General features: G+C 35.8%; 2 protein-coding genes across 2 annotated transcripts; both read left to right on the top strand.

Annotated features, from left to right (window-relative positions):
* Positions 1-2912: 2912 nt before the first annotated feature.
* Positions 2913-5121, top strand: LOC105258359. Its single transcript, XM_011269570.3, has 2 exons — positions 2913-3354; positions 4154-5121. The coding sequence occupies exons 1-2, from the start codon at positions 2947-2949 to the stop codon at positions 5003-5005; spliced, it is 1260 nt and encodes a 419-aa protein (XP_011267872.2). The 5' UTR covers positions 2913-2946; the 3' UTR covers positions 5006-5121.
* A 4537-nt stretch (positions 5122-9658) lies between these two features.
* LOC105258358 (protein Peter pan) lies at positions 9659-11641 on the top strand. The gene is made up of 6 exons (XM_011269569.3): positions 9659-9786; positions 9987-10267; positions 10347-10557; positions 10627-10953; positions 11024-11354; positions 11452-11641. The coding sequence occupies exons 1-6, from the start codon at positions 9772-9774 to the stop codon at positions 11538-11540; spliced, it is 1254 nt and encodes a 417-aa protein (XP_011267871.1). The 5' UTR covers positions 9659-9771; the 3' UTR covers positions 11541-11641.
* The last annotated feature ends 15 nt before the right edge of the window (positions 11642-11656 follow it).

Genomic DNA, 11656 nt, shown 5'->3' with positions numbered 1-11656 from the left:
CCAAACCACCACCACCACCACCATCATCACCATCACCACCACCACCATCACCACCACTACTACCATCAACACTGCCAATCTTCGCAAGCAACGCGAACTTCGCTTCGATAGTCCTCATCCTTCTCCTCCTCTTTGCGTTTCTTCGCGCATCGTTTTTCCTCCCTTCCTCTCGCCATCCCTTCGTCATCATCGTCGTCATCAGCGCGGACCTCTTTCTCGCGTGCGTTGCGCGTAAATCCTTTTAAACTATAAATTCCCCGACCGGTCTTTTTACATTTCCTTTTACTACATTTCCTCTCACGACGGATTCCGCGAACGCAGGTAACGTAGCGAAGAGACAACTCAGGCGTGAACGCATGGAAGTATCCGACATGGAGAAATTTTTGCGCGCGTTCAAGGATCCCTACGACGATATCGCTTATCGTATCCGGTACTTCTTAATAGTTCTTTGTCGCTCTTGAGGAGAATAGAATAAGCAGTCCCGTGTAAGGCGTTTAGCTCGTGAATACGAAACTGAAGTCTATTCTACAAGATGCGCCTTATTGAAGCAACTTAACGAGAATGCGTTGCACACTTGACGCTTAAGCGCTCGTGCGCATTTTTCCAATATTAAACGCAGCGTCATACGGTTGCTATTTTTAGATACCAACACGAGACACGCCATCCTCGTGGCTACAAAAAACGGAGAAACTCGGATATGACCGTTTGAGCAAGAGGAGCGGAGAAGAATGAGAGAATCTCATATCCGCGCGTGAATAAAGAACTCCTCCCTCGCACCATGATCAAAGATTCGAGAAACTCTCAAATTACAAGATGTTCACGTTAGACGTAACCAGCAGTTTTTATGTCGATCTTAGAGCATTGCACGTGAGCTCTTCCTCAAATCCACTATTGTTGAAGGGGACAAATTTTTTAAATTTTCAAGATCAAATATAATTAAGAATACTTAAAAATTCTTATTAAATAAACATCGATTCCCTACACTTGCAAGAAAATCCTTTAAATATAAAATTGTACGCAACAATAAACAATAAATTTTCAAAAAATAAGATAAACTTTTAGACAAATTTACAACAGGAATTCTCAGCAAAGAGAGAGAATACCAAAAAGTGGGAGGAGATAAATGTTTTGTTCAAAAGTAGTAGTCGAGGAAAGGTAAGGTCAGCGTTGGATAGACTTTTTCGCATCCTATTATTACTTTCCATAGACAAGGTCATCGTATGTAAATGTCTAATATAATGAAATAGAGCAGTCCGACATAGCCGTAAATTACGATTCGGCCTTTAACACAATCCGAATGAGATTATTTGCGGAAAAGTGCCAAGGATTTTCTTTAGACGCGTAGACCTTTTCATCGAATATTTCAATTTTCTTAATCATTACACAAATGATATAGTTATCAAGATCAATTATCGTGTGTGTAACCTAATTTGAAACAATATATATCTTACTTATTACATACATTCCACATAATTAAAAAATTATTTATTTTTTACTTAGAGCTTACTTGTTCCATGGAAATTCTGAAAGATTGAATTTTTAAATATATAAATAAATTTTTTAATATAAATTTTTTATATTTCTATTTTCTTTTTACACATTTTAATATATTCTCCTACAAAGCTCTTATAATATTTCCAATATCTTTCATGGGACGAATAAACTCTAAAAATAGGAAATTAATTTTTTTAATTATATAGAATAAATAATATACATATAAAAACTAATACATATAAATATATATATATAAATAGATTGAATAAAAAATAGCAAAAAAGAAGTTACGGGTAAAAATGGGTAAATATGTAGAAAATTGACCACCGCACGTGTCAAATAACCAGCAGCTGTTGCGTATTCATTGCATATTTTAAACCGATCGAAAATAAAAAAAATTTCAGGGAAAAGCGCGGCTATAGAGAAAAAAAAAAGAGAACGAGACAAGAACCAGAATTTTCAGCGGGATCACCGAGCATTCTCGAGATGCGTCGCGAATAATAAACTATGCACGCACGGTCACGAATAATAAGCCGCGTGCGTGCATCGGGATGCGCGCCGATCGTATTGCATTACGTATTCTACCGACGTTCCTTCCGGAAAAAAGATGGATAAAAAAACTCGAACGTCCATCTTCTCGGTCAGCAAGACCTCCTGACCTCTTTTGTAATCTTGTCCTTTTAAAAACCTCGAGCATTTTCTAAAAATGCGAGAATGGAACGGCCAGGCTTCTAATGAACTTGGGCAGCCAGAAAAAGGAAACGATCATGCGTAAAAACCTTAAGTCGAGAATGTAAAATATTTTCACGCACCGGGCTCCAACGAGGCTTTTTTACGAAGAAAGGAAATGAAATTTGAAGATTGAAAAATTTGCATTTTTTTTTCGCTTAACTTTTCGTAATTTTAAAAATAAAAATATGCAACAGCCTAAGAAAAGAATACCGATCTCTTGGTACTTTGCTCCTACTCCACTTGATATTTTATATAATTTCTTCAATTATCATCTCAATAATTTCCTTTAATTCTTTTTACATGAAACATTTTTAAAGCTTTCTCGAGGCTAAAGCTTTATACGAAAACATTTCAACACTAATATTTTCATACACGCGAAATTAAACTAACCTAAAAAGGCAATTTTTGCAATGTTGACCTACAAATCTCATATAAACAATTTATTTATATAAAATTATTACGACTCCAGGTATTACTGAGGGATAAAACTCTTCTTACCTCGAATTGACAGGAATATTCTCCTCCTCGATTCAAAGAAAGGACAGCTTCGATTCCCTGTAGCCATCGTTACACTGCATAAAACACACTCGTTATCGCGCGCGAATACACGACTGATTCAAAATGCAAAACTCTACGAATTAGGATGCTCTCTAGATAGGTCGCGCATCGAATCCTTTATCACGCGGCTCTGTAATCAGTCGTAACACACGGTACCGCTAGATGTCGATTATCGATGTATCGATTGATACACGCATGGATGTGTGCGTGCGTGCGTGTGCGTGTATGTTGCGTTTCGGCGCTCGCTTCGTCGCGATTCGCACAGTGTGCCGGATTCGATTCCTCGTGTTATTATTCCGCATGTCCGACACGTCCGAGTTCGACGGGGAGGACGAGGACGTCGCGTCCTGGTCCTCGAAGCGAACGAACGATGACGATCGCGACGGCTCGTCCGCGTCGCGTGCAGTGCGCGAATTCGGCGACCTCGTCGTCGACAATTACGGTTGGATCCAGTGCCGATCCAAGAGCTATCCCGATCAGGTGTACTTTCATAACACGCACAGCAACTGCAACACTTGGTACAGGCCCATCTCGCGCTACATCGACATCCCATTCATCTCCGTCAAGAAGGTGGGCTCTGGTTAATTCCTGAAAAAATAAATATCAAAATTAATTCCGGAAAAAAATATAAACATTAATCCCGGAAAAAATAAATATCAAAATTAATTCCGGAAAAAATGAATATAAAAATAGATCTTTGTTTTTTTTCCACTTTCCGTAGTCTAGAAGAGTCGATATCGAATACCTTATTTGTGAAAAATAAAAACGAAGAGTGTACATGTACATCTTTTTATCGAGACTCATCAATCTCTTTTTGTTTTTAATTTAAAGTTCATTAATACAAGAAAGTGAGTTTGCGCTTTCAGATGTGATTTTGGCTCTTTAATATTATTTACATGCATAAAAATTATATATGCAACAGATTATGTAATGAGATAGTGAATGAAATTATTTAAGAAATCCATCTTAAAGAGCAATCTAATGTATCGTATTCTTAATTTTATATAGTAATTATATTTTTTAATTTTTAGTAATTTTATTTAGTCGTTAGTTGTAAGCAAATTGATCAGTCACAGTCGATTATTTTCGAAATAATCGATCTAACGACTAAAATGACTCAATCTAGAATGGATCTAACACATTAAAAATTCAATCTCATTTAAATGCGTAATCAAAACGATACAATCGCGCAATATCTAATATAAAGTCGCACGATAAATGTACATAATAATTGATAAAAAGTTACAAAGATGTATATATGTAATATAATGTAAAGTATCAAATGTATGATTTTTTTATAAGAGCAAGATTGTGAGAGAAATATTAGTGACAAAAAGATACCGATTTTAAAAGAAAATCTCTTTTACAGGTGTATCATACAAGTGACGTATCAGGGAACAATATAGAATTGTTGTCAGTGTCGGACAACGAGAACGAGCCGGATGTATCGGCTGCCAAGCGCGATGGCGATGAATCTTCGACAGCGGTTCCGGATGTCATCGCGCGATGCTATTACACACCTCAGGTAGACCTGACCTCCGACGTGGATGACTCGTGCAGGTCATCGGTCGATGCGTCGGCGAACGAATGTCACTGCGAGAAGGAACAAATTGACGAGAACAATAACGAAAACGACGAAGATATCGCCAATGAGAAGAGCGATCCGGAAACAGTGTTATGCGCCACGAATTTCCTCGAGACGGATTTTTTTGTGGGAGAGAACCAAGTAAACACCGAAAGAATCGATCGAATATTCAATACCTCGAAGGAAGATGCCGATGATGACGTTTCTCTCTCCGAAGCTCCATGCTTGTACGATGTTCCTCGTCTAAAGAGGATCAGTTTGGAGGATCAGTTGATCAAACCGAGAAGAACTCGCGTCTCCAATCGCGTCTCTAATCGGGTCAAAAGACCTCGAAAAATCATTTGCGAGATGTATGGTACTAGGACCATTAATTACGATCTGCCTACGCCGGATCAAGTGCCGGCGGAAGTGGGAGTGAAATTGTCGACGTTGAGCGAGAGCGATAGCGATGTAAATGAACCATCGCCGCAAGATGCGAAAACGACGCTATCGTTCGAGTCCCAGTGGTGCGACATAGAGAAGAACTTGCATCAACCGTTACTGAGCGATCCGAGTTCCAGTCCATCGTCACGGTCCGATACGAATAGCACCAGCTCCACCATTTCCTCGTGCTCTACGTGTTCCTCGTCCACGTAAGAGCGCAACAATCTTGAACAAAGTATCAAATACTTCAATCTTTTATACGAGATTTTGATATACACGAGGCGTACTTGCATGGACATTGAATGCTAAACACACGTTTTACATATTGGACAGCATCATTTTCTTATTTTTCGATAATTTTATTTTCATATGACTTATTTGCAGATTTTCGTTATTTTTTTTTGCTTTTAATTTCTGTATAACGAGATAATTTCTACTTTTATTTCTATACTTTAGTTGTATCGAGTTTTCTTATTTTTATTTTATTTGTATGTATCTTTAGTATTACAGACTTGAAAAGCAAAAATTTTTGTAATTTTTTTCTTACACTTTATATTTTTTTAAATTGTAACGGAGGTGAAAAATATTTTATTTAATTTGTTAATTATCTATGATATTATAATTTGTTACCAAAGATATTATTATATAGAATATATATAAGTATTCTACATTTATAGAATATATATAAGTATTCTACATTTTTTCATGAGAGAAATTGTATAATTCACAAAGTGTATAATTCACAAAAGATTGACAAACCAAGGAGCGGCTACATGCGTTTTCTAGGTATTCTTTAGCAAGCATCATACTCAAGTAATATATATCAATAAATAGTATGCGAGAAAAATATAAAATTAAGTATTATACATTTAATTCCAGAATATATAGTATAGCTGTCACACATGGCGATTATTAAAATGTGGAAGAGTATCTCTGAAAAGAGCGAAAGAGAGAGAGACTCCTTATCGTCGTCGCTCGCGGGCATTCTCGCGGTAAGGGATCAGTAAGGTAGGAGTGCCAACAGGGTAACGAGAAGGAGATGCAGGTGCAACGGTGCGCCCCGACGATCGTCACCGTGGCATGCCTCTCGTCTCGCTTTAAACACGAAGGTTGCGTTTTTGCTGGTCTCGCTGGTCTGCCGTAGCGTCCCACCGCGTGGCAACCGCTTGGATTCGATGGAGCGGCGTCAACGGAGCGCGGCGAAGAAAAACGGCGCGGCGGGACCCCTCGCGGCGGAGAGTCGCGGTTCGAGAAACGTTCCGCGCTCCGCTGACGACGTTCTTCCTCGTCTGTGGCTGTATCCGACGATTAATCACTTCACGGAGAATGACAACTTTGCTTTTACCACGGACAAGTTTAGAGACATATCGACGCAAATTTATTCGCGAACCGAAGCTAATAATTCATCGCGCGTTTTATTCAAAAGAGATGATTTTTTTTTTATTATGATTTTTTACTTTGATATATATTAATTTTATATTATTGCTTTAATAATTATCATTATCGCTTTTTTTACTTATTGGAGTAATAGGAGGAAAGGACATTCCTCTAGTGTAAAATTATTTTTTTACGAGATTACGATAGTATTTATAGTTCGTATCTTTGTTTGGATGTAAATGATACGTGTCTTATATTTAAAAATATATTTCGTACATAATAATAAGATTGAAAATATTCTGCACGAGATTAGATTACGGTTATTTCGTATTTTTATACATGTATTATATGTCTTATATTTAAAAATATACTACGTATATAATAAGAAGATTAATAAATTAAAGATATTCTATACAGGAAATATTTCTTAAATATGCGTTTCAATAATATTACATTACATTATATGCATAAGATCTGATTGATTATAAATTTATAAATGATGTAAGAGTCAATTCTCTCGTGAAGTTTTGTCAATTTTTAATTTGAAAAAATCTCGCGATTATATTTTGCATATTTTCGATCGAGTGTAATGCAAATCCATTGAACGTAGCACTCGAGTATCGCGACAAGTATAAACGCCAAGCACAGCGTTTGACCAGCAAAAATCACAGCCGGTTTCTAGCAGCCCGGCATATGGCAAACGTTACCTCGACACGGGCGTTTTATTCGCAGCCAGCGCGCCGTCTCGCGGCTATTATTCGTGTCCATCGTCATCGTCGTCTTCGTCGTCGTCGTCGTTGCCGTCGATTCGCATCGGCAACGGATCGGGGAACTGGAAGCGTAACCAGGGGCAGCCAGCCGCGAAAAACGGAACCGGCGACAGACGTATACGAGAGGGATCATCCACATGCGAGCGGCGCCTGTCGTCGACCGTTTCGTCGCTTCCGGCTGCCGCGCGCGCGTTTACGCATAATTTCCTTTCGGCACGCGCGATTTGTTCGAATCCACCGCGCGCGATCGCTGGCGCCATCTGTCGTCGCCATTAAACGGCGGAGCGGACGTGTCATGATTGATGGCGGATTCCCTCCGAGTTTTATCTCTCGAGACGCGAGAATCGCAACGGGCAGAGATGATTCTATGAAATGGAACGAGACACGCTTTTGTATCTCTGCGGAAAAGTTGTAAACATGCGGCGTAAAAAGCCGCTCTCTCAATTGGGCGAATAAACAGTTAGGCGCGTTTTTCTTTTCGAGAAGGAGGGAGGCAGGGATGATGTTCCAGAAGCAAATAAAATATTAATAAAATGCATTTGTAACATTGCAACATTCGGCATCGAAGCATGAGATTTATTCTCCGTCTAACAAGATATATATATCAATTAATTTTCTTAAACGAATGAGAATTCTTTGGCGCGCCGAGTTACGTTATTCGAGTAACATCGTTTTCTTTATGTATATTCGGACAATCATTCTTGTACTCTCCAATGTATTTAAAATAATTCTAGGATAATGAGACCTTGGTCGTAAAACAATTAAACTTTCGAAAAGAGTCAAATAGCTACATATACTTAATAATACTGACTGTGGGATGCGAATACAAATTTATGACTCGTTCGTAGTCAAGGGGTATAATATTACCGTGATAAAAATCGCGTGGGGGAGGAGGGAGGGAGGGCCCAGACACGCGTTAGATAGATAAGGATCCCCGTGAAGCAGCCGTGAACTTTGCACCGTGAGAGGAGTTCGCTTTGCTTAACGAGCCGCGCCGAAGATTCCCGCGCTTCGAGACAATGAAGTACGTTGCGTGCATATCCCTCTCCTCTCCCCTTCCCCCTTTCCCTCGCATGGTATTCATAATACAGTGAGAAGGGAAGTCACGTGTTATCGTGATTTATTATTGCGCGGCTGCGCTTAATCCGGCCCTCAAAGTCTAAGATTAATTTTTTTTTACTAGAGCTCGCTACACATTAATTAGTGGTTACTTCATAGCACTGTAATTCTTTTAAGTGAAAATCCTTATATTTGACTTTATACCGGGCGTTTGCTAAATTCAGTATTTTTGATCATTTTCATTGTCACATTGAGAATACTTTATTTTGTATAAAATTATTTTGTTATTTTTTTTATCTCTACTGTATTGTACTAAAAAAAATTATATATACTTTACCATATTAATGTAAAAATAAGAATGGGAGTAATACTAATAGTAATACTAATAGTAATACTAAATAAGAGTTTCTCTGGTGGATAATGTTTTTTGTAAACCTTTAGTTCCAGAGTGATGACATGTGAGAAATTATAATGTTGAGTAAAAAATATAAAAAAATTTGTAGTGTTTTCGAATGTCACAGCCAAATGCATGTACAGCAGAAAAATTATACATATCGCAGACATAAAATATTATACATCATACATTATATATTTCTTATATACATTAGACTTACAGATTTGATGATAAAAATAAAACGTTGCTCCTTTCGATATATGTATTCTTTATAAAAATGGTCAAAGTTATCAGCAGAATGTATTTCGGCGAGAGATTCGAAACGGAGTGAAGTAAATTACGAAATCAGATATTTAAATTCAGAGATCAATTTCTCACTAGAAGCATATGATTTGAAGGAAGTAGCATAAACTCTCCAAGATGGCGCGAATTACAAAATAAAATATTTTTCATATTTAGTTATATGATAATTTCGAGTTCAGATTAATTGACGAATTGACAGCGATTTAGAAATGATATAAAAACGTTAAATAAATATATCGAAAATCTCTATTTTAAAAAAGTATATAATCAATGTGAAGTTTACTTAATTGAAACACATGATGCTAATTATTTAACAAGTTGGTTAAGATAGAATTTGAAATATTTATTATATTTATTTTATCCAGATTTTTCGAAAATAATAAATGCGTAATAAAAGATTGAGTGACAGCTGTCATTTTTTCTTACCCAAAAGATAAGAATTCAAAAAAGCACGCGCTGTTGATCTGTCAACAGAATATTGAGAAAAAATATTTCGATAAGAGATAAAACGACCTGAAGTAAAACTTGCTAATTCAAATTTTAAAAATTAAATTTCTGAGCTCTGATAGGTGGACGATATTGGACAAATATGATGAAAGAAATAGCACGAATTATACTCGGCGTCAACTTTTAAAATACTTGGGCTCGGTTAAAGGTGCAATTTCATTGACGCTAAAAAATAGCGTTAACCATTGGTTGAACAATGAAGCAACTACTTACTTCTTTGTTCAACCAATGGTTGACGCTACTTTTTAGCGTCAATGAAAAGGCCGCTTAATTGGCCCTCAGCGGACTCGAGCTGGATAATATTACTAGATTTTCCACTGGATAATATTACTAGATTTTCCGATGTAATTCGACGCTGATTGGTCGGATCTGAAAGTAGAAACCAATCATGTTCGATTGCTATTTAGCAGTTGAGTCCGCTGAATGCGGTCATTACGCCCTCTGTGTCGTTTACTTAAAAACGCTCATTATTGGCTCTCGTGCTAAACGTGATATTTAACCTAATTTAACCTAACTGTACTACACGACTTGAAGTTGATTGATACTTTCTAATAAAAAAAGAAAAAAAAATGGGTCATAAAAAGGTATTTTTTCGTTATTTTTGCCAAATATCATTATATAATTAATATAAATATATCATAATTCAATAATGTTCAGTAAAAACATTGATAAACATTTATGTATAAGTTATATATCTAACAATGATCATGTATTCAAAAGAATAATTTGTTAATGTATTAAAGATAGTTTGGAATTTTCTTATTAACATATGATTTTTATATAGGGTCGATGCGTTAAGCGAAATAAACAAATAAATGTGGGGGAAAAGGAAGAATTAGTGCGAGCACCTCATTCTTTTGTATTCCATCGTGGCTTACCAGGAGATCACATTGTCGAACTTACTAAAGATTTTCGCAGAGTTATGGAACCTTTTACAGCTTCATCTTTAAAGATACGGAAGAAAAATACTATTAAAGATTTTGTCTCTGTTGCGGGTATCTTTCATATCAGTCATATATGTATCTTTACAAAGACAGAGCTAGGAATGTACCTCAAGCTTTGCAGGTACTATTTATTTATTTTTTTATAAATTTTATTGATAATTCTCTATGATCATTCAAAATAACAATTATTATTATTATAGATTACCCAGGGGGCCTACCCTTACTTTTAAAATACATAATTTCTCCCTAGCACGAGATGTAGTATCTATGTTAAAGAAGCAGATGGTATACGAGGAAGCCTATAAAAATGCTCCATTGGTGATTTTAAATAATTTTAGTGGAGAAGGCATGCAATTGAAACTTATATCCTCTACATTTCAAAACATGTTTCCAACTATAAACTTAACCACTGTAAGTATGGTAAAGTACAACTAATGAAAAAGAACCAGTTTGTTATTTAGATGATAAATATTTTTACAGATTAATTTGAGCACAATTCGTCGTTGTGTATGTCTAAATTATAATACTACATCGAAAACAATTGACTTTAGACATTATGCGATCAAGATTGTACCTACAGGTTTATCAAGAGGTGTTAAAAAATTAGTTCAAGCAAAAGTACCAAATTTATCCAAATGTGAAGATATCTCAGACTTTTTAACAAAACCGACCATGTCTGAAAGTGAGGCTGAAGATGATGAAATTAGTCATGTTACGTTACCGCAAAAATTATCTTCAAGAGGGAATCATGCCAATTCTACAAGTGCAATTAGATTATATGAATTGGGACCGAGAATAACGCTACAGGTTAAAGAATTAGTACAATAAATTTAGATATATTTTTAATCAAAATATTAATTGCCTAAATCTATTTTAGTTAATCAAAGTGGAAAATGGACTTCTCGATGGTGAAATACTTTTCCACGAGTTTATACATAAAACAGAAGAAGAAAAACTTACGATAAGGAAAAAGAGAGCAAAGAAGCAGAAATTAAAGGAAAAAAGAAGGAAAATACAAGAGGAAAATAAAAGGAAAAAAGAAATACAGAAACAAGAACACAAAGAAAAATCGCTCAAAGGAATTCAGAAGAAAAGAGAAAACGACATGCTATTACAAAAAATCGCAAAAGAATCTGCTGAAGAGAGTAAATTGGAAGATGATGATGTACAGTATTATCGCGAAGAAGTAGGAGAAGAACCTGACAAAGGTAATATTGAATGCTAATATTTTGTAGATATATTTAAGATAAGATATATTTTAAGATATATTTAATTCAATTGTGATGTAATGATATTTTATTTCAGATCTATTTCAAACAAAAATTGGTACAAAGAGACCACAGAAGCACATTATAAAGTACAAATCAAAGAAAATAAAACTTGATAAGTCATAAAATAAAATTAATGTGCGTGAACTAATAATTGAAAATAAATTACTTTGTACCTCCTTTCATACATCACGTTTTGATAAAGTTAATCTTAATTATTTTATATCACAGATGTCATACTA

Source organism: Camponotus floridanus, unplaced genomic scaffold, assembly GCF_003227725.1.
Source record: "Camponotus floridanus strain SB8 unplaced genomic scaffold, Cflo_v7.5 scaffold9, whole genome shotgun sequence".
NCBI lineage: Eukaryota > Metazoa > Arthropoda > Insecta > Hymenoptera > Formicidae > Camponotus > Camponotus floridanus.
Note: the sequence above shows the minus strand (reverse complement) of the source record. Positions and strands in the feature narration are given on the sequence as shown.